The 24,682-nt window shown below is 38.6% G+C and overlaps 1 protein-coding gene across 1 annotated transcript in view; it reads left to right on the forward strand.

The window, feature by feature from the left end:
* AK9 (adenylate kinase 9) overlaps positions 1–24,682 on the forward strand; it is a 101,642-nt gene that overhangs the window by 68,020 nt on the left and 8,940 nt on the right. Inside the window, exons 27-34 of the mRNA XM_061131806.1 lie at positions 2,007–2,226; positions 8,162–8,227; positions 10,474–10,680; positions 11,011–11,229; positions 15,208–15,421; positions 18,511–18,712; positions 21,824–21,970; positions 22,077–22,297. Of these exons, the coding sequence (XP_060987789.1) occupies positions 2,007–2,226; positions 8,162–8,227; positions 10,474–10,680; positions 11,011–11,229; positions 15,208–15,421; positions 18,511–18,712; positions 21,824–21,970; positions 22,077–22,297 (1,496 nt within the window). The remainder of the gene's footprint in view (positions 1–2,006; positions 2,227–8,161; positions 8,228–10,473; positions 10,681–11,010; positions 11,230–15,207; positions 15,422–18,510; positions 18,713–21,823; positions 21,971–22,076; positions 22,298–24,682) is intronic.

The raw sequence follows: 24,682 nt of genomic DNA on the forward strand, positions 1-24,682 counted from the left end.
GATCAATAGTTGAGGTAAACTTAGGCATGTTGCTTGCAACAACATAATCATGGGATGTTCTTCATTAACTTGGTTCTTAATCTCACATCAAACACACACACACACAAAAACAACATATGGATTGAAGGAAAGTAAAAAGTGAAATTCTAAAAGCCTAAATAAAATAGGTGAACATTAGCACTACATTCAAAACTTATTATAATGAAAAGTTTGTAATAGCATGAGAAATTTTAGTATGTAATGTTAAACTAAAAAAAGAGGATGCACAGTTATTTACGATAGAAAGTTCAACAAATGAAGAACAAACTAGAAAGGAACAAAACAAAATGTCGATAACCTCTTGGATATGAGATTATAGATAATTTTGTCCTTTCTTTGTGCTTTTCTTTATTTCTTATTTTCTATCATGAAATACAGTGCTTTTATAATTAGGAAAAAATCAGCACATTTTAAAAAGGCCTCAATCCTAGAGAGAGCTTATTAGTTACTGAGGTATAGCTAATTGCATTACATTACTGAGGTATAATGGTAGAAATGAAAATGTTGATTCAGAAAAGGGTTTGGCGAGACTTAGCTACTGTATGTGAGAAGCAGGAGGGAGTTGAAGGGTCTCTGAAGTTTGGCCCTGGACACTAGTGAGTCAGAGGAAGAGCCATGTAGAAGGGTAACAGTGAGCGTGATTTTTGATAGTATGATGCATATATAACTCCTGAAGGGCACTCAGATACAGAACCTAGGCAGTTTGTTGAAAATTCTAAATAAAAATTCAAAAAAGAGCTTGGATGTAGAGGTAAAGATTTAGATGTCATTGACAAAGAAGTGACAACTCGAACAGAAAAGATTTTGCTGAAGGCATCTCTGAAGAAAAGGAAACGTATCTTAAGGCAATATATATAAATTTTCCCATTTAATTAGAAAGGATACAACATTTCTAAATGCCAGTTAAGAGTTAACACTATCAAATGTTCTTGAAAACGCTATTCATATGAAGAAGAAAATGTATATTTAAATATAAATAGTTAAACCAAATTTTAGAGAAACAGAACAAGTTCATTCAAAAAGGGACCAAACTAAACCAAGCCAAGTTCTCCAAGCCTGTGTATGTGTTCAGTCACTGATTTGTGCCCAACTCTTTGTGACCCCGTGGACTGTAGCCCACCAAGCTCCTCTGTCCGTGGGATTATCCAGGCAAGAATACTGGAGTGGATTGCTATTGCCTCCTCTAGGAGATATCCCTGACCCAAGGATTGAAGCCGTGTTTCCTGCATCTCCGGCATTAGCAAGCAGATTCTTTCCCACTGCACTACCTGGGAAACCCTCTCCAAGCCTGATTGTATTATAAATATTCCCTAATGAAAATGTGTTAACATTCCAAGTTATTTTCATGATTCTTAAAGTTTTATCATACTTGGGCAAGTTTGATGATCCTATTTGAATATAATCACCCTACACATATGAGCCAAGAAAACATTAATAGTTGTCACTGGTTACAAAAAGAGCGAGGGAAGAGGGCATGAATTGTCTCATGGAAAGGAACATCATTAGGAGAAAAATGACTAAAAGGATTCTCAATAAAGAAGGGTGGGGGTAGGGAGGCAGCCCAACAAACTCTTTACATAAAGGGTGACGCCTTCATTAGGCTGGGCATTCATCCCAAGCTGAGAACTTACTTTCTCCTTCCCTATGATCTTCTCACAACTTTTAGTAAGCAGGTATTTAACAATAATTGTTTATAAACTGATTGACTGCAATTTTATACTATAAATATCAAATATTATAACTTTAATCTAATTTGATACATTTGGGAGAAGCAGCAGCATGTTTATACAAGTAGAAATATTAAAAGAAATAAAAGATGCTACAGTAAACTATTTAAACTTTTTAAAAGTTTCATTGGACATCTAATATAAAGTTGAGATTTAGTAGTACTTTTTTTTCATTTTTAAATCAATATTTATAATAGAACAGTTTAAGAAAATAAAGTAAATTATGAAATTTCCACATAGTTCCACAGGTTTTGTATTAGATGGTTTCCCGCGGTATCCCGATGAGGTCCAGTTCCTGGGGGAACATGGGCTTTTCCCAGATGCTGCTGTGTTTATACAAGTTGATGATCAAGATATTTCTGATCGCCTCCTTCCTGTCCAAATTGGAAAGTGGAAAGTGAAACAAAACAAGAAATTAGAAAGGAAAAAACTCATCAAAGAAATGAAGGCAAAAATCAAGGTATGTATCCATTTGAAAAAGCATGAGGGTAAATGTGTTCAGCAACTATCCAGTTTCTAAAGTGACCTTTGCAAAAATGTAGTTTTCTGTTTTAACACCACATTCAGTATGCAAACTATTTTTATCAAATTTTGACAATTTATCATGAAAGAGTTAAGAATTACTTGAGGCCTTTGTGATTATCTACATGTTAATGCTTCTCTCTTCAAGGCAAATAAAGTTAAAGATAGTGGCTGCACCAAAGTATCCTTGTACTAGACATGGGAGCACAGTGAACGAGGTAGCAAGTAGAGCAAACCTTAAAACACAGAGACAAAATTTTCATTGACTTTCACTAGCTCCTGGAATGTTGATACCAACCATCAAAGTTATTTTAGTCCATAATGAAATAAATCCAGGTATTAGCCTAGAATATCTTTTCTTAAACTGTATTCTGAGAAGTTTCCATAAAATGTTCAAAAGTGTCATAGGGAACCTATGCAATTGCACTCCTAGGACTCTATCTAATAAAAATGAAAACAGTCCATGTAAAAATGTGTTTGTGAAAATTTACACAGCATTGTTCATGATAGGCAATAAGTGGAAACAACTCAATGTCCATCAACTGATGAATGGATAAACAAAATGTGACAAATATCCAGATAAGTTCCCTTGGGTTACAACTCCAGGTGGCAACATAGGAGTCTTCTGAACTCAGTCTACTCTGAAAGAAATCCAGAAACTAGTTGGAGAAACCACTCTAGGAGAAGCTAGATTCCTGCACATTGGGTAAATGAGAAAATACCCACATCACCTATTAATACATCAAAACAGCTACTACCTGAAGATCTTGGCTTCCTATCAGTTTATAGGGACTGTGATCCTCCTGTTTGGGACACTGATAGGTCATGGCACACCCTTAACTTTGGGAGCCACTGAAAACCAAGAAGATGGCTTACACAAGCACAAAGGCTTGAGAGATGGCCAGGACCTCAGGCCAACCTGAGCTGTATTCATCTGCTACACAAGACCACCTGTCAAGACTGGGAGAGGTGGCTGCTTTATCTAATGTGCAGAAACCAACACATAGAGTCAAAGAAAATGAAGAAACAGAGGAATATATTCTGAACAGAGGAAGAAGATAAAACTCCAGAAACAAACCTTACTGAAACAAAGATAAGTGATTTATCTGATAAATAGTTAGAAATAATGGTCATAAGGATGCTCACCAATGTCAGAAGAACAATGCATAAACAAAGTGAAAAACTTCAACAAACAGAAAATAAAAGTACCAAACAGAAGTCATAGAGCTGAAGAATATAGTAACCAAACTAAAAAATTCAGCAGAGGGATTCAATAGCAGACTCTAGACACATAAATCAGCAAAACAGAGTAGAAAGCACAGAAATAATCCCACGCACATATTGTCAGTTAATTCATGACAAACTAGCCAAGAATGTACAATGGAGAACAGATGTTCTCTTCAATAAATGGCATTGGGAAAACTGTACAGCCACATGCATAAGAATAAGACTTGACACCTATCTTATACCATACACAAAAATCTACTCAAAGTAGATCAAAGACTTGAAACACAAGCCCTGAAACCCTAAAACTCCTATAACAAAAAGGGGTAAGTTCCTTCATATCAATCTTGGCAATAACTTCTTTTATTTGACACCAAAAGCAAAAATAAATAAGTGGGACTACCTCAAACTAAAAAAATCTTCTTCCAAGCAAAAGAAACCATCAACAAAATAAAAGACAGTCTAGGAAATAGGAGAAAGTATTTGCAAATCATATACCTGATAACGGGTTAAAGTCCAAATTACATAAAGAACTCACACCACTCAGTATCAAAAAACCAAACAATTACATGGAACTCCGCTCAATGTTATGTGGAAGCCTGGATAGGAGGGGAGTTTGGGGGAGGATGGGTATATGTACAGCTCCGTCCCTCTGCTGAAACATTGTTAATGTTAATTGTTAATGTCAACAGCATTGTTAATCGGCTATACACTAGTACAAAATAAAAAGTTTAAACAGAAAAAAACTATGTGAAGGACTTATATAATATTTAATGCATAGTAAGTACTCAGTATATGTTCATTCATTCTTTCATTCATTGAACACATACTGTGGAACACTTATGTGTCAGGCTGGAGATAAATAACAGTAGACAAAGCAGACAAAAATTCTGTGTTTGTGGCAATACCATTTCAATGAGAGACAAATAAGTAAAAAATAAATTGAAGTATTATTTTCAATTGTAATAAGGGAAATAGAGAACAGTAAATTGTGGGAGGGGAATAGGGAAGAGGGAGTTGAGAGAGAAAAAAAAAACAAGCAATCTAATTTTTTAAGTGGGCAGATGAACTGAATAAACATTTTTACAAAGAAGGCATGACCAACAGATACATGAAAAGGTGCTCAACATCAGTAATCATAAGATAAATGCAGATCAAAATCACAATGAGATATCACCTGTCACACCTGTTAGGGTGTCTAAATAAAAAAAGAGAACAGAGATAAATGCTGATGAGGATGTGGAGAAAAGGAACCCTTATACACTGTTGATAGGAATGTCACTGTGGAAATCAGTATGGAGGTTCCTCAAGTAATTAAAAAATAGAAGTACCATATGATCCAGGAATCCCACTTCTGGGTATATGTGTCCAAAGGAAACAAAGTCACTATCTCAAAGAGATATATCTTCTCCCATGTTCATAGCAGCATTATTCACAATAGTCAAGGTGTAGAAACAACCTGTGTCTGTCAACAGATGAATGGACAAAGAAGATGTGGTATATGTATATATACAATGGGATATTGTTCAGCCATGGGAAGGAAAGAAATCCTGCCATTTGCAACAACACAGATGAAGCTGGAGGGCATTATACCAAGTTAAACAAGCCAGACAGAGAAAGACAAATACTGCAAGGTATCACTTGTATGTGGACTCTGGAAAAAAAATCAAACTCATAGAAACAGAAAGTATAAAAGTGGTTGCCATGGGCTGGGGGGTGTGGGAAATGGGGAGAGGTTGGTAAGATGATATAAAAAAGTTCAGTTATAATATGAAAAAGGCCTAAGGATCTAATGTATAACATGATGACTATAGTTGATAATATTGTACTGTGTAATTGAAATTTGGCAAGAGAGTAGAACTTAAATGTTGTCATACACACAGGATAAGTATGTGAGGTGATGGATGTGTTACTTAACCAAATGGGAGAAGAGTCCTTTCACAATGTATACATACCTCAAATCTTTATGACACACACATTAAATAGCTCCCATTTTTACAAAGCTGGAAAAATAATAAATATAGTATATTCATATAATGGAGTAGTACTCAGTATTTGAAAGGAATGAATTATTGATACTCCCTACAAAAGATCATTATGCTAAGTGAAAGAAACCAGGCAAAGAAAATAGTATTATATGTACTCTAAGATCCATTCCATTTATATGACATGTCTTGAAAGGACTTATTTACAGATCTGGATTGAGTAGAATGAATGGAACTTTCAAATCTGGAACTGAGAAGACCAAGATGAGACATGAGCACAGTGGTAAATTATGTGATAGTCTTCTATGCTGAAGAGAAATTGTTGTGTTCCATGTGGCCATAGGCAAAAGAAACACCATTGGTAGGAGACAGGTACAGGAAGATGTATTTCTTTACTAGTAAGACTTTCCAAAATGAACAAAGACCGAAGACAGTTGAGCTACTTATCGAAGGCAGATAAGTAAGCATAGACTAAGTAGACATTTGGTAGGGAGAATATGGAAGAAAGCTCTCTAGTGTCAGAGAGCTAATCAGTTAATTCCAATTCTGAGATACAATGAGTTAAATTATTGGATACATAATCACAACCCAATACTCATTAATGCATTACGTGTTAAAACCATGAAGATCCTCTTTCACTGCTCACACACAGTTGTCAAATTCTTTACATCCTGGACTTAGTTGGAGGAAATCCCTCTAAAGGCATTTCCATCCATCCATTTGCACCACCACACTAAGACTGCATGTCCTAGAACTAAGATTGCATGCCCTGGAACATGGACCTGGTGATCCAGTGGCTAAAACTCCACGTTCCCAATGCAGGGGGCCCAGGTTGGATCTCTGGGAACTGGAACCCACATGCTACAACTAAGAGTTCACGTGTCACAACAAAGATGGAAAATCCTGTGTATAGCAACTAAGATCCTGTGAAGCACCCCCCCCCCAAAAAAAAAGGATTGCCTGTCCTAGGCATCTGTGGCCAGCACAAAATCAAGGCAAGCCCAGCTCTCAGTCTTCCAAGAACTATGAAAGTAAGGAGGGAGATGTGGAGAGACCCCAAGCTTCACACTCTGCTGTGTGACATCCTTCGCTTTTCTGCTGCTGATCTCTGAAGAAAATGGGCCCAACTGTCTGCTAGGCAACAGGCTCTGTAAGCTTGAGAATGGAAAATAGAGCAGAGGGCATACCAAAGCACAGGTGCTTGTTACTTCCCTGTGGCACCCGGTGTTAGACCGGGTTATCTTAACCGGTGTTATCTTAACTCTCTGTGCTGAAGGAAATGTTCTGTCTCTTCACTGTCCGGTACAACAGCCACTAGCTTTGCTGCTATTAAGCACTTAAAATGTATTTAGTCAGTGAGGCTGAAAAAATCAAATGTTTAATTTTGTTTAAATAGAAAAGAGCTGCAGGTGGCTTTGTTGTTGTTCAGTCATTAAGTCATGTCCGACTCTTTGTGACCACATGGACTGTGTGTAGCACACCAGGCTCCTCTGTCCTGCACTATTTCCCGGAGTTTGCTCAAATTCATGTGCATTGAGTTAATGATGCTGTCTAACCATCTCATCCTCTGCCACCCCCTTGTCATTTTGCCTTAAATCCTTTCGCAGATGGCTAGTAGCTGCCATACTGGACAGAGCGGCTCTAAAGCAATCAAGCCCCATCCTAGCCATCACATGCCCTAAAATTTGTAGAGCATGTAGAACAGGAAAGAGCAGATTTCTGGAGCTAGTTCATAACCTTATGCATTTGCTCCTTCTTTTCACACCCACAACTCAGGCAAAAGAGATTGTATTTTTATAGCTTTACAGTTAAAGTACCTATGGTAAAACTTTGGTTTAAAAAAGGGACATAAGAGTTTTTATAATCCTCACCTTCTGAAAAGCTACAGAATCTCTCTGGGATTCATGCATGAAATTAATTTGATTTCATTTGATTTTACAATTCTTTCTTGAATGTCAAGCAAACATACATTATCTGGGATGTATACTCAGTAACTGCCAGATTAAAGGAGGAGGGTGCTACCAGAGGCCCCAGGTCATGTCTTTAAGGCACCTCTCTGATCTCTGAGTATTTAAAGGGACTGTAATTTCAAGACTCATGAACCAATGAGCCCCAAAACCCAAGGGTAGCTGACTAGCTTTCATGCAAACCTTAAGGTCACATCAGAGGACCCATTCATTGCGTTAGATTTAGAGGCCCCCAAAAAACTAGAGGACTACCCATATACCATATGTGTGAAAGTATCCAAAGTACAAATGCTTTCCTCATGAGCATATGTGGTTTTAGGGTTCTTTAGACAATTACATATTAATAATATGATGAAAGATTATCAGACATTTTGAACAAATAGCCTCCCTATTTCTCCATGTGCAAAAGCCACCTCTCCACCAAAGCAAACAAATAAGTAATACATTTTGACAAGGGATTCTAAAGTTTGAAGAAAAACTGACTGATCCCAAGTGCCACTTACACCTCTGGAGGGAAACAGCTGATCAAGAGGGCCAGAGGTCCAAAGATACACGTGAGGTAATTATCACCATCACAGTCTTTTCTGGAAAGTATCCTTCTAACCAAATGTAATTCCCATTTGGGAAAAAATATTAATACATAGAATGTAATTTTATTATTATCTGTTGACATTTTTAATGCTTCTTTCTTTAACAGGATGATATGATTGCTAAGAGAAGGGCTGAACTTATAACTGAGAGAGAAAAAAGAAGGAAAGCAGGTGTGGTAAGTAAATAAAATTGCTTTTTCCAAAAAATAAAATGGACACATACACACACAAACACCCACACATATATAAAATATGTATTTTACATATATATTTATATAAAATCTCAACCATGTAAAATGAAAAGATGCATAGTAGTCTTTTTTAATTTTTATTTTATATTGGAGTGTAGTTGATTTACAGTGTTATGTTAGCATCAGTATGCAGCAAAGTGATTCAGATATACATATACATATACATATACCTATTCCTTTTCGGATTCTTTTCCCGTATAGTTTATTACAGAGTATTGAGTAGAGTTTCCTGTGCTATATAGTAGGCCCTTGTTGATTATCTATCCTTCATATAATAGTACATATCTGTTAATCCCAACCTCCTAATTTATCCCTCCCCCGAACCTTTCTCCTTTGCTCACCATAAGTTTGTTTTCTAAATCTGCAAGTCTTTTTCTGTTTTGTAAAGAAACACTTTTTAGATTCCGCATATAAATGATATGATATTTATCTTGCTCTGATTTACTTCACTTAGTGTGATAGTCTCTAGGTCCATCTCAGTTCAGTTCAGTTCAGTCGCTCAGTCGTGTCCGACTCTTTGAGACCCCATGAATTGCAGCACACCAGGCCTCCCTGTCCATCACCAACTCCCGGAGTTTACTCAGACTCGTGTCCATCGAGTTGGTGATGCCATCCAACCATCTCATCCTCTGTCGTCCCCTTCTCCTCCTGCCCCCGATCCCTCCCAGCATCAGGGTCTTTTCCAATGAGTCAGCTCTTCCCATCAGGTGGCCAAAGTATTGGAGTTTCAGCTTTAGCATCAGTCCTTCCAATGGACACCCAGGACTGATCTCCTTTAGGATGGTCTGGTTAGATCTCCTTGCAGTCCAAGGGACTCTCAAGAGTCTTCTCCAACACCACAGTTCAAAAGCATCAATTCTTCAGCGCTCAGCTTTCTTTATGGTCCAACTCTCATATCCATACACGACTACTAGAAAAACCATAGCTTTGACTAGATGGACCGTTTTTGGCAAAGTAATGTCTCTGCTTTTAATATGCTGTCTAGGTTGGTCATAGCTTTTCTTCCAAGGAGCAGGTGTCTTTTAATTTCATTTCTGCAGTCACCATCTGCAGTGATTTTGGAGCCCAAGAAAATAAAGTGTCACACTGTTTCCATTGTCTCCCCATCTATTTGCATGAAGTGATGGGACCAGATGCCATGATCTTAGTTTTCTGAATGTTGAGCTTTAAGCCAACTTTTTCATTCTCCTCTTTCACTTTCATGAAGAGTCTCTTTAGTTAGAAAGATTAGGAAACATCAAATTAATCAGAAGATTGCAGGCAAGAGATAATGAGAGGGCAAACAGTAGAGCAGGACTAGAAAGGAGGAGAGAGTCTTAAGTACTCTGTCCTTGGAAATGAGATGTACAATAATGGGGAGTGAGGAGTTAAGGTAACTCCCAGGTTTCTGACTGGAAGGCAGTTTTCCAGTTGGGTGGGACAAGGACTACTTCAGGGCAACATGCCAGGAGACAGTGCGGGAGAATCAATAGGATAGGATTCAGTTTTATGCAAATTGAACCACAGCACTTAAAGCCTATACAACACCACTTAGTATCAATATCCTGTCACAGTCTTTAATAATCATTTATCTGTTATTCTTGTGTCCTCAGATAAACTGCAGCCTCCTCAGGGGCATGTACTATTCTATTAGAACAGTGCTTTATTCAAAATGACAATAATATAATAGCTATAATAACTTAATAATAGGAATAATAGCTATCATTTGCATGCTTACCAGACAGTTTTCTAAGGGCTTTGCATGTATGAACCTATTTAACTCTGCCAACAATCATGTGAGGGAGGTCCTTTTGTTATTCCTGTTTTATAGATGAGGAAACTGATCTTGTCCACGCTAACATAGCTTGGAGTGTTTTATACTCTTTGAGTTGCATGAAACTTTGTTGCTGAAGACCATGAAAAGCATGTAATGTTCTGATGACCACAGCATTAAGTGTTAGAAGCTAATATCTTGTCTATGTATTTATCTAGGGATCACTGTAGTGTTAGTCTTGAAGACATTACATTTCTGGGTACCAGATGTTTGAAATTTTACTGTATCAGTTGATGAATGTTACATACCACACTAACCAATATCCACTTATTCCAGAATATCCAGATGAGTAGTTATCCATGACATTTGTTCCATATTTCAGTTTTATAGCAAAGGGGAATATTTTCTTCCTTAGACTGTTAGAGAAGATGAAGACATGAGTGAGGAAGAACCTGATAACGATGAAGATGATATTGATAACATTCTCGAAGATGAATTTCCAAAAGATGAAGAAGTGATGAGTGAGGAAGAGGAAGAGCAGGAAACTGATGCTCTCGAACGCCTGAGGGGTGAACTCGGAGAAAAATTTGAAGCGGATATGAGTAATTTACAAATAATACAGGTTATTACATTTTCATAATTCAAAAATTAACATGTGAGAAGGAAACAAAAGCAATTTGGCTTATTCCTTAGTTTCTTTTCAACATTTCAAAAGATATGTATATTTTTAGGGGTTAAGTCCCTCAGTACCACTTACAATTATAAAAACTACTTAATAAATCAAGGGCAACACGGAAACCATAGAGGGTCAAAAGTTTTAGCTACCACCACAGAGTCACCTGGAAGTTTAAAAGTATTTGCTTTCTAGACTGAAGTAGTCTATGCACTGTGACTGAATACCACCAGCCTCCTTCCCACTAAAAATATTTGGTTTTATGATTTTTCTGATCAGGAAGAATTTGAGAAGTTTTTGATACCAGTAATTCTCATTAATGGATCTCGAAAAATCCACATTGTCCAATACACATTGAATACAAAACTGAAACCACTGGTAGAGAATCGTGCAAGCATTTTTGAGAAATGTTATCCAATATCTTCACGCCTTGCCCAGAAAATGCTCAGCTTTACCTACAAGTATATAAGCTCATTCGGCTACTGGGACCCTGTAAAGGTAATGCATCTGAAAGTCACGTTTCTTCTTTTATTTCTTTTTGAAGTATGTCTAAGAAGACAGTGAATAATTTTAAAAAACTGTAAACATTATACAGTATTCTTAAATAGCTATAAAAATATGTGTTGTTGTTTTGCCTTTCTGAAGTAGAAGTACTTGAAGGATTTAAATTTCTTTCATCTATTTCTGTAGAGATAATTCAGTTCCAACTTGGTTCTAACTCTGCAGCAGAAGTTCGTATTAAAAATATTTTCAAACAAGACATCTAGTGAGCTGAGATTCAGCACTAATTTGCTATTTAATTTTAGGCAAGCCATTTAAATGCTTTGATTCTGTTTCCTGACCTTTAAAGTGGGAAAATGCCATCAAGCCAGTGTGATCAAATGCAAGAATATGAAGTCCTCTGGAAAGTGTGCGATACCAAACAAAATGTGCCTTTAATGTTCATCACAAACTTACTGCCAAGTAGGATATTTTTATGTAGTGTGGACAAACAGATTTGATGTAATTGGAATTCAGTGACTTCAAATGTGGGATGATTTTCAACAACTTTTAAATAAGAACCTTGTAGCTGCTGTTCCAGTCCCTGGGAACAGAGCAGTGAACAAAACAAGCAAGGTTCCTTTTGTCATGGGCTTTATATGATAGCTGGATTGGAGAGGATGAACAGGCAATAAATAAGTAAACAAATAGGTTCTAGTCGGGTTGTATTAAGTGCTATAAAGACAGTAAAGAAATGCCTTGTAAAGGTACACTGGCCCTCTCGACAAGCGTACCTTCGTATTTCCATCAGTTAAGTAGCACAGTAGTACAGTGGAGAAGACACGGCTTCTGGAGTCAGACTGCCTGAGTTTAAAACCACTGCTTCCTAGCTGAGTGACCTGGGACAAATTACTGAACCTCTCTGAGCCATTCCCATTTGCACAATGGAAATAAGAATAGTTCCTACCTCACAATATTATTACAATTATTATTAAATCAGTTAATTATTGGAAAGTGCTCGCAACCGTGCATGGTTTATTGTGAGTGCTCAATTAATATAAGCTGTTATTATTAATGGGCTTCCCTTGTGGTTCAGCTGGTAAAGAATCCGCCTGCAATGCTGTTATTAATATATGTTCATTACATATTGGTGGTTGATTCGCTGAGTTGTGTCTGACTCTTGGGAACCCGTGGGCTATAGCCTGCTAGGTTTCTTTGTCCATGGGATTCTCCAGGCTAGAATACTGGAGTGGATTGCCATTTCCTTCTTCAAGGGATTTTTCTGACCCAAGAATCGAACCCAGGTCTCCTGTATTGCAGGAGATATGTATATAATATGTATATAAAATTATATAATATACATATTTATGTGTATAAATAGTACATATATAAAATATGTAAAAGTAGCTCAGTTGGTAAAGAACCCACATGCAATGCAGGAGGCCCCAGTTCTATTCCTGAGTTGGGAAGATCCCCTGGAGAAGGGATAGGCTATCCACTCCAGTATTCTAGGGCTTCCCTTGTGACTCAGCTGGTAAAGAATCTGCCTGCAATGCAGGAGACCTAGGTTTGATCCATGGGTTGGAAAGATCCCCTGGAGAAAGGAAAGGTTAACCACTCTAGTATTCTGGCCTAGAGAATAGTCCATGAGGTTGCAAAGAGTTGGACATGACTGAGTGACTTTCACTTTCACTTCATAATATGTATGTAAAATATGTATATAAAATTACATATTATAATGTATAAATACATACATTATAATAGTATAAATATATTATAACAGTATAAACACAACATTATAATAACAATATATATAATATATGTGTAATATAAATATATATTATATATGTTTTATATATATAACATATATAATAGCAAAATATACAACAGTAGTATGAATTATAACATTATAACAGTATACATACAACATTATAATAACAATGTTGTTATTAATATGTATTACTCTTATTGGTCACTGATAAAAAACATTTTGGAGGAAGGGATCCAAAATAGAGCCATATGCATATTACTTGAAACTTCTTGGTTGATACTGATACAGTCATTTTCAGTTCTACTTAATTGTGATATTAATATCTTCTTTACTTAACCATAAGAGTGTCAAGAGAAATCCTTTTAAATATCATGCTAAAATATAGAAACACTATGACAAGTCCCTCCATAAATAATCAGATAATGTTAAGCATGTATTAGGATCACTTAGAAAGCTTTTAAAAAATAGTCACATGCTAACCATCTCTTTGAGATGGGCAAGAGAGAGGGGAAGAAGCAGGCAAAGTCCGAACCCTATTCAAGGGTCCATGTCTGAACATAATTAGGACTGCACAAAAATGCCTTGTGAGTAAATGAGTGCATGGTCATAGGAAGGCTTTAAGCATATAAATAATCATTTTTTAGGGCTGTTGGGAATCTTTCCAGGTGCCCGACAATTTGATGTTTCAGATTTGATGATACCTTGGGTATTCTGACCTATAGAGGAGAAAGATACATGGTAGATATTTTGGGAAATAGCAGAAACCATTGCAAGAATTCATAGTTAATTTGGGAATTTGAAATGGAATCATTAAACTTTCAGCTTTTCTTTTACTACCAAATATAAGAAATAGAGCAGACATGCCCACCCTATCCCTAAGCTTCTTCTTATCCCTAGCATTTACACTCAGCCGTGAACATCACTCCAGCCCAAAAATGATGATGCTGATAACTCCATTTACCTGTGACAACTGACCTGGTGTAACTCTTGGTGTGTGTGTTAGTCGCTCAGTCATGTCCGACTCTTTGCAACCCCATGGACTGTAGCCCACAGGCTCCTCTATCCATGGAATTCTCTAATTCCTCTGTCCATGGAATACTCTAACTCTAGGGGAGAAGCAATATTACCATACCATTGCCCACCTGCTCTGTCAAGTCCAAGGATGACTGATGCTGGGCCATCTGATGATGTAAAAAAAGATATCCATTAATTACCCATTTATCATCATTACCAGTGCAAAGATGTGGGACCAGTCTTTCCTCTCCATTCCATACCAACACGTTAGGCTGCTGTTTTGGTGAATTTTTCCCTTTTGTGGCTGCTATTCATATTTATCTGAGTGGGATTTTGTCTGTATAAAAATGTAAAAGAGAAGTCAGTGAGATTCATCTGACCAGTATACTCCCAAAGATATCCCAGGACTCCACCTGCCATATTGGAATACCACATACTTTAGTCTATCCATGCTGTCTTAGTGGAATGACATATTTGGACAGCATATTGGAATGCTGTGTTAGTCCGCATTTGCTACCATGTTGGAATACCACAGACTTTGTGACTTAAATGACAGAAATGTGTTTTCTTACTGTCCTGGAGGCTGCAGTCCAAGGTCATGGTGCCAGCAGGGATGGTTTTTCTGCTGAGGCCTCACTTCCTGGTTTGCAGATGGCCATTTCTCACTGTGTCCTCAATGCTTTTCCTTTGTGCTCAGGCACTCCTGGTGTCTCTCTTCTAAGGACACCAGTTCTCTCAGATTACAGCCCCATTCTTATAACCTCATTTAACCTTTGTCATCTCCTTCAAGGTCCTGTCTCCAAATATAGTCACTTTGAGGGTTAGGGCTCCAAACCATGATTTTAGGAGGGTACATTTCCATACATTACACCACCTTAGGAATGGACCTGTTTATGAAGATAAATTGGCCCGTGAATATATCCGAACACCTTTATACTCCTTGGCAGAAACATTCAGTATACACTAAACACATTAAAAAGGAAATAGAACTATAATTGTCAGAAACTGAAACCCATTAAAGAAAAACATTTATTGTATGTGAGTATAAAATAACTTGCTCTTTTTACTGTTTTTTAATATCAATATTCAGTTATAATTAGTTTTCTTGTTCTATAAGAAAGATTTTACAAATTTGTTTTTAGAAATATATTTGGGGGAAATGCTGTTTAAAATAAGGCTAATTTGTTAATTCAATTGTGTATATATTGCAGCTAAATGAAGGCGAGACCATCAAACCAGTTGAAAATTCAGAGAATCCACTTCATCCTGTAATCCATCGTCAGTATATTTATTTTTTATCTAGTAAGGAAACTAAAGAAAAATTTATGAAGAACCCAATCAAATATATCTGCCAACCCAAACCTAAGCCTACTATCCCCATTAGGATTGCAATTCTGGGGCCTCCAAAATCTGGAAAAACTACAGGTAAGAGTGTGTCTGCCTTTGCTATCCTTAAGCATACAAGAATCTCCTGAAAACGAGGACTACTTTTTTAAGGAAACTATCAAAACTGACTCAGTAAGAGGCAGAACAACTAAACAGACCAATAACCACTGAAGAGAAGGCATTCAAAAATATAGCCCTACTCCAAAACAGGCCAGGATCAAATGATTTTGGAGGGAAATTATGTCAACCTTTCAAAAATTAAATATTCAAGAGATACTTTGTGTGATTTTATAAGTTTTTCCGGAACAAGGGAAAAGAAAGTAAGCTGTCCAATTTATTTTCAGTTTTTTAAAATTAAGAATTAAAAAGGTATAAATACAAATTCATTTTTAAGTCAGCATGTCCCTGATATAAAAACTAAACAAAGATAATATAAGAAAAGAAATTACAAACTAATATTATGTATAAATATAGTCAAATAACAATATATTAAGATTTTATTTGCATAAAAATTATATTTAAAATTTCTAAATAAAATCTACTGTATTAATAATTTAAAGAGTGAAAATTCATTATCTTAATCATTGTTGATAAAGGCATTTAGTAAACTATAATGTTTGAATTTTCTATATATCTTTTAAAGCAAGTAGTCCAACAATAGGTGAGTGTGGTATTTCAAAATGACATGATAATCACATGAATAGTGGTTGGTCACAATGAGAATAAAATGGGAAAGGATAGATACCAGAAATATTTAAAAAGAAAACAATAGGATTAATGACTGATGGCATAGAAAATGAAAGGGAGGGATGAGGTCAAATATTGATTTGTCACCAGAAATAATGAAAGAGAGTTTCATGTTTTAGCTCTTCAGATGAAAAGTGTATTTTAATGTACATTGACATTCAAAATAAGATCCTCCAACACAGCAAAAAGTAACATGTATACAGTATAATCAGATTTCTTGGTCTTTGTCAAAATAGAGGCTAATTTTTTAACAGAATCCCAAATTGTAAAAGTTTGTTTTTATAGCTGAAATATAATGGATCTGACCCTAGCGTTTGTGGCAAAGTTGAGATGAAGGCTTCTGCAGCCTTCACAGGGGCATGTCTCCCAGTGGCCCTAACTGTGGCCAGTTAACCTGTATTCCCATGGGACCAGGTGAGTCTCAATGTCCTCTATACACCCTGTCTCCAGACCATGATGAGGCAGAGTTTGTAGACTGCATCAGAGCACACCTGCATTTAATAGTAACTGAAAACCACTGGGCTTCCCAGGCGGTGCTAGTAGTAAAGAATCTGCCTGCCAATGCAGGAAACATAAGAGACGGGTTCCATCTCGGGGTTGGGAAGATCCCCTGGAGGAGGGCATGGCAACCCACTCCAGTATTCTTGCCTGGAGAATCCCCACGGACAGAGGAGCCTGGAGGGCTACAGTCCATAGGATTGCAGAGTTAGACACGACTGAAGCAGCTGAGCGTCCCCACACACAGAAGCCGAATCTATGGCCTCATGTAGCAGAAGCAGAGGCTGTGGCCGAGTCCCCTTTCAGCCCGTGGCAACATCTGTGTGCCCTTGGACAAACCATTCCACGTCAATGGGCTGTAGTTCTTTCACCTGTAAAACTGGAATTTCAATACCCGCTCTCCACACTTGATGGAATAGTTGAAAATATCAAATAAAGTCACAGAAGAAATACTGCCTTATAAACTGTAAATTATTAATGAAGTGTCAGATACACTACTATAATCTTTAGAAAATAAATTTTAAAAATTATGTCTTAGAGGCTTAAGTGCACTTAATTGTATAGGGTAAGTTATCCTGATTGCAGCCTGAAGTCATAAATGTATAGATAGGAAAATGGGTTAACCCAATGACACAAGAACATTGAATTGTTATTTTGGACAGAAAACGACCAAATATTAATAGTACACATAGGATGCCTTATGAAGCTCTCAAAATTTTTGCTACATTCTACATCACTTCATGGGAAATAGATGGGGAAACAGTGAAAACAGTGTCAGACTTTATTTTTGGGGGGCTCCAAAATCACTGCAGATGGTGACTGCAGCCATGAAATTAAAAAATGCTTACTCCTTGGAAGGAAAGTTATGACCAACCTGGATAGCATATTTAAAAGCAGAGACGTTACTTTGCCAACAAAGGTCCATCTAGTCAAGACTGTGGTTTTTCCAGTAGTCATGTATGGATGTGAGAGTTGGACTGTGAAGAAAACTGAGCACCGAAGAATTGATGCTTTTGAACTGTGGTGCTGGAAAAGACTCTTGAGAGTCCCTTGGACTGCAAGGAGATCCAACCAGTCCATCCTGAAGGAGATCAGTCCTGGGTGTACATTGGAAGGACTGATGCTGAAGCTGAAACTCCAGTACTTTGGCCACCTCATGCAAAGAGTTGACTCATTGGAAAAGACCCTAATGCTGGGAAGGATTGGGGGCAGGAGGAGAAGGGGACAACAGAGGATGAGATGGCTGGATGGCATCACTGACTTGATGGACATGGGTTTGGGTAGACTCCAGGAGCTGGTGATGGACAGGGAGGCCTGGCGTGCTGCGTTTCATGGGGTCGCAAAGAGTTGGACACGACTGAGTGACTGAACTGAACTAAACAGAAGGAAAAAACACTTAAATGGTTTGGTTATGGAAAAACCTAACATAGTTGGCTCATTAACCAGATCTGTCAGCCACATGCCTGAAGTGCTAATAATGACTGACCTTTGAATAGTATTAATTCAATGAAGTGAAGTGAAAGTGTTAGTTGCTCAGCCATGTCTGACTCTTTGCAACTCCGTGGACTGTAGCCCACCAGGCTCCTCTGTTCATGGAATTCTCTAATCAAGAATACTGGAGTGGGTAGCCATTCCCTTCTCCAGGGGATCTTCACGACCCAGGGATTGAACTCAGGTCTCCAACATTGCAGGCAGATTCTTTACCATCTGAGCCACCACCAGAGAAGCCCATTAATTCAATAAAATGTAGCTATTTTAATTTTTGAAATTTCTTTGAAGAATGTGAAGATTAACTTGCTGTTGTCAATTAACTAGAATATGAAACTAAGGTTAACAGATGGGTTTGTGAAACAGAATAAGTTTAAAATGTTAATGTTTTTCAGTTGCCAAAAGTATTTCAAGTCAATATGGCTTAAAGCGTTTGTCGATAGGAGATGCTTTGCGTTATGTATTAAACAACCAACCAGACACAGAGCTGGCACTTATGCTAAATTGGCATCTTCATAAAGGAATGACAGCACCTGATGAACTGGCTATTCAGGCCTTAGAATTATCTCTGATGGGAAGTGTATGTAATACCGCAGGGTAAGTGGGGGCCCTAGGGGTGGGGAGAGAGCGGGAGGGAGTTAAATCTTTAAGAAATTACTCATTGGAATTAATTAAAATACCTTAAATAGAGTTTAAAGCTGTTGTGAAGTCTGTGTGATCTGCTTCTCAAAGTCTGTGCACTGATATGGTTGCATATTAATAATTTAATTTTCGGTCAGGCTATAATTTGGCTTAAACACTCACAGGCCAACTTCACTCCCTGCAGCAACCCCTGAGTTGTCCCAGTCTCAAGGTTCACACAGTCTATAAGAGACCCATGTGACTTCTACAGCCCAGTAGAACTCACTGCCCGATGGAGTGATGAAGATGTGGCCTTCCCCTGCCCCCAGATGGTACTGGTCCAATGGAGACAGTCTTTCACCAGTCCAGTCTCTGCACAGGTAGCAGCGTCCCTCCCTTAATGCTGCGTTTGGACAGGAGAGCCGTGTGCTTGGACTGGTCTTCAGTTTACACTCCTCCACTCAACCATGACTGCCCCAGCATAGCCACTGGTCACATCCAGTAGAAAGTAAGTGTGTTAGTCTCTCAGTCGTGTCTGACTTTTTGTGACCCCATGGGCTGTAACCCGCCAGGCTCTTCTGTCCATGGGATTTCCCAGGCAAGAATACTAGAGTGGGTTGCCATTCCCTTCTCCAGGGAATCTTCCAGACCCAGGGATTTAACCCGGGTCTCCTGCATTGCAGGCAGATCCTGAACCACCAGGGAAGCCCTCAGGGAAACCACAAAAGCCCATAAAACCTAAGGCCCTGCTCTTGAACCCATTAAAGTCATTGACTTTAAAATCTTGCTGAGTCACGCAAAGTTGTTTTATGTCAGGAACCTCCTTGCCTTTCCCTACCACTGGTCCTTAATCAAGTCCGTAACAGTTCTCCTAATTTCTGTTATGGTGGGGAGCAGATTCTGGAATGTCAAGTATCCACCCCAACCCACACCCCCATCCCACCAAACCCCTCCATCCCCCCTTCAGAGAAAGTCCTGGGACTTTCTAGCAAATTGAGTTACCTCCTTCCTGACATTCAACTTTGCATATGAGAGATCTTACTGAGGGCTACTGTGGACTCACAAAAGTTTTATTTCACTTTAATACCAGGACAGTGACTGCCCCATCACCCTGAAGTTCCCTAATCCCAAGGGCCTCTCAAGTGATCCTTCACAGGACAAAGAAGTTGAGCCATTAAAAACCAACAATGACAGCTGCATACATTCTCTAGTTGGCTTTGGGGCTATGTTAATTTATAGTCCTCTCTGCCATGGAATGTAGAACTAGTTAGTGCCTAAGTCTGGAGAACACCAAGGTAAAATGAACCAGCCCTTCCTGGTGACCGGCAGCCAGCATGCCCAACTGGGCCACCTCAGAGTCAGTTTCCTGACTTAGAAATTTGCAGATAGCCTTTATTCATCCTGTCAGTTTGCTGATGACACTCATTACCTTAGACTGTTGGACTAACAAATTCTCTATCATTTCTGCCTAGAGGCCTGCCGGGTCCAGATGAAATGGTTCTCTCCAGAGACCAAAGGGCTCTCTTACCAGCTCTTCATCTCCCCTTCCACACCCAGCTTCCTTATAGAATTTTACTACAAAAGCAAGTTTAGAACACAATGTTTCCCATATTTGCTTAAACTCTTGCTAAAATACTATTAATTATGCCGGGCTTTTTTAATTTTAAAACATTTTAATGTAGTTAAAATCTTGATTTACAAGACATCTTGTCTTACACTGACCTTTCTATACAAAAAATTTTACACAATTTGCTATAAAACTACAATATTAAGATAAGAGTTGGGTAATTCTTCCCATGCCAGGCATTCTATTATAAGGAATGTGAATTAGTCTGCTAATTGCTTTACACACTTGATCTACAATCTTTAAGGTAAATCTAAGGGTTAAATGGGGCTTCCCTGTTGGCTTAACTAGTAAAGAATTTGCCTGTCAATGCAGGAGACACAAGAGACACAGGTTCAATCTTGATCCTGGGGTCGGGACGATCCCCTGGAGAAATAAATGGGAACTCACTCCTGTATTCTTGCCTGGAAAATCCCACGGACAGTGTAACCTGGCGGGCTACAGTCAATGGGGTCGCAAAGAGTTGGACATGACCAAGCACATGCATACACACACAAAGGTTAGATATCATTATTTTACTATTATATTTAGTATTTCCTACTTTACTGAAAACCAAGGCTCAGAGAGGTCAGACCCGGTTTCACATTTAAGTCTGTGTGCCTCTGAAACCTATACTCTTTCCACTGTCTCATGCGAAGACTAATGTGCGCTGTGCTGTGCTTAGTCACTCAGTCCTGTCTGACTCTTTGCGACCCCATGGACTGTAGCCCACCAGGCTCCACTGTCCATGGGGATTCTCCAGGCAAGAATACTGGAGTTGGTTGCCATGCCCTCCTTCAGGGGATCTTCCCAACTCTGGGATCGAACCTAGGTCTCCTGCATTGCAGACGGATTCTTTACCAGCTGAGCCACCAGGGAAGCCCAAGAATACTGGAGTGGGTAGCCTATCCCTTCTCCCGGGGATCTTCCCAACCCAGGAATCAAACCGGGGCCTCTTGCATTGCAGGTGCATGCTTTACCAGCTGAGCTACCAGCGAAGCCCCTCTTCCCACTGTTTCATGCTTAGAATAATAGCACCAATTAAATAACACAAGGTTCAAGGTATTATGTGTAATATCTCTCAAAGTCCATCAAAATCTAGCTCTATGATGCTAAGTATATGTATGAGTCAGAGTTGTGTCTGTATGTATGCCGCCCTCTTCTGGCTCTGGGGCTGACTGGGGTTAAAAATATAGAGATAAAGGGAGTTCTCTGGTGACCTAGTGGTTAGGATTCCAAGCTTTCACTGCCAGGGCCCAGGTTCAGTCCCTGGCTGGGGAAGTGAGATCCTGCAAGCTGCAAGGTACAGCCCCCTAAAAATATATATGTGTATATATAAAAGAGGGCAAGGTGACAAGGTAAATCAAGTTATGTAAGGAACGGTATGGGGCTAACCCTAAAGACGGACTTTTTCTGGAAGACAGAAAGGAAGGTCTGAGAGTAAAGAAATCTGGAATTTTTATTTTCATGTTTCTCCTGACTAGTGTTGTCATTGATGGATACCCTGTAACTAAGCATCAAGTGAGTCTCTTAGAAGCTAGGTCCATCATCCCCATGATTATCTTTGAGTTGGATGTGCCTTCCAAAGAGATTTTCAGAAGATTGCTCCTGGAGAAAAAAACGGAGTCAAGGTAATGTATGTGATGAAAACAGTGATAAAAGAGTGAACATTAATCATCCAGAAGAAGAAACAGGTTTTTAACAGCTTTTTCCATTCCTTCTCTGTTCCTCTCTTAGTTTGCCTTATCCATTGCACAACAGCTCACAGATTATAGCTGTCAAGAACTCAAGGTACCACAAAAATATTGGTGAGATTAGGCAATATTATGAAGTACAACATCAGAACTGGTATGTGATTGATGGCTTTCACAGCAAATGGTGGATATGGAATGAAGTCATTAAGAAGGTTAAAATGGTGAATAAATACATGCAGATATATATGGAAAGAATAAAAGCAGGTAAGAAGACCTATAACTCTGAAAACAAAAAAATGTGAATTTGAAGTCTATGCATGCCTGACTCATGTTGCCATAATTCATTCAATTTGAACATTTGTTCCCTTAATCAGTATTTAATGAGCCTTAACCAGCATTTTAAATATGTATTATTTCCAAGTTATTGTGGGCATGTACATTTGTTCTAATAAATGACTACCTCTACTCAAGCTGTCATATACTGAATGTCCACATGAACCTATTACATAAAATAATACATGGTCTCTCACTAGAAGAGTTTATAGTGTTTGGAATGCCACATAAGAAACTAGTTTCAAGAATGGTAGTTATATGAGGGGAGGGGTCTGTGGTGTTACACTTGGCAAAGTTTTGTTTAGGAATCTAGAATTAGTTACTTTGAACTATTTACATAATAAAATTGTATTATTATATAAATGTTGATTCTCTTAAAAAATTTTACTTGAACATAGAATTTTTTAAAATCTATATTTGGAATCCATGAAAGAAAATGATTGTATACTCCTAGAAGTTTCTTGATTTCTCTCCAAAAATACACAAAACAGAAGGAAAGTTATCAAAAAAAAAAAAAAAAGAAAGTTATCTACAACTCATGTCTCTAAAAAGAACGATGACACCAAAGACTTTGTCTGGAGGGCTTTCACAGACATCTGATGACTTTGACTTTGGAAAATAGGGAGAACGTATACGGAGGTATGAGGCGGGAAAAACGCAGTGAGAATTCTGATAATAATGGCAGCGTTGAATCTTGATTTGCTTCATTATTTGGGCATCCCCAGTATCTCTGGTTCCTGTTTGCCTGCAGGTTATAAGGCATGAAGATAAGAGTGCAAGTGAAAAGAGAAATGAGTTTAGAAACCCATTCCCAATAAGTTCTGGATAGCATCACACTAGCAAAACATTCCACAGCTGACTTGGAAAGAAAAACTTGTCCCTCATTCATCTTGCTGTTACCCTGCTTCACCCTTCTTGCCTCAGACTTGGTTGCCTGAGAAGAGACTGAGGTTGAAAAGTTGTGTGCAGAATCTTTATCAGGAAGTACTCTCAGAAGTGGGCTTCCCAGCTGGCGCAGTGTTAAAGAATCTGCCTTCCAGTGCAAGAGTCACAGGAGACGTGGGTTCAATCCCTGGGCTAGGAAGATGCCCTGGAGGAGGAAATGGTGACCCACTCCAGTATTCTTGTCTAGATAATGCCCATGGGCAGAGGAGCCTGCTGGGCTACAGTCCATAGGCTCGCAAAGAGTCAGATATGACTGAGCATGCATGCACACTCAGGAGTGGAGTTGGCAGATTAAGCAAATAAAAATATAGGATACCCAGTTAAATGTAAACTTCTGATAAACAATTTTTTAGTCCAAGTATATCCCAAATGTGGTATGAGACACTTTTATACTAGAAACTGTTCATTGTTTATCAGAAATTCAAACTCAAGGAGGCATTCTGTGCTTTATCTGTCAGCTCTAATCAGGAGATACACCAAGGCTAATAGACCTGGCAGAAGGAGGCACTAGCCTGCAGTATGGTGGAAACAGAGGCCTTGGTAGGCCCTACAGGGAAGCACTGGAGCTAGGATGGACCTTGAGAATTTCCCAAACTGAGGGGAGAGGCCAGGCTTTTATCCTCCCATTGACTTGTCTAAACGTCACTCTGGGAGGGAGTATATACTGTAACAGGGGCAATTCCCAGTGCAGCTACAAGCCATCAACACAGATATTTCCAGCAGCTGGGGGATGGATGCATCAGCCCTGACGAGGGATCTGGATGGGGCACCACGGTATCCACCATGTTATTCCAGATACACGTGCCTCTGCCTGGAAGAGTTTGATTAAAACCGCCCTCTTACTTTTCTGCCTCACCTGGTAAGCTGTATCTGACTGTTTGAATTTAGTGTTGATTTAGTGACTAATTTATTCTCACTAATGAGATAGAGTGAGGTCAGGGCCAGAAAACCAAAGAGATTCCTCCTCATTCTGTCCCTTTCCAGAAAAGGATAGATAGACATTGTCAGATGTCATCAAGAATACCCCAAGAATCAGAAAAAGATATCTGAGTGTCTTTTAAGACTTGAAATGATTTGATTCTAAATGACCTTGTCACAAAACCTATGAGATGGGGTCAGCACATCTGAGCTAAAGAGCAACACACAATTGTAAAACTGTAGTGCGATATAGTATGATATTATAACACTATACAATAGTGTATACTTTACCAACACTATTATTATACCATAATACTGTGCATTATAGTACTTTCAGTCCAGTTCAGTTCAGTCGCTCAGTCGTGTCTGACTCTTTGCGACCCCATGAACCACAGCACGCCAGGCCTCCCTGTCCATCACCAACTCCCGGAGTCCACCCATACCCATGTCCAT

The sequence above is a fragment of the Dama dama genome, chromosome 28, assembly GCF_033118175.1.
Source record: "Dama dama isolate Ldn47 chromosome 28, ASM3311817v1, whole genome shotgun sequence".
Classification (NCBI taxonomy): Eukaryota; Metazoa; Chordata; class Mammalia; order Artiodactyla; family Cervidae; genus Dama; species Dama dama.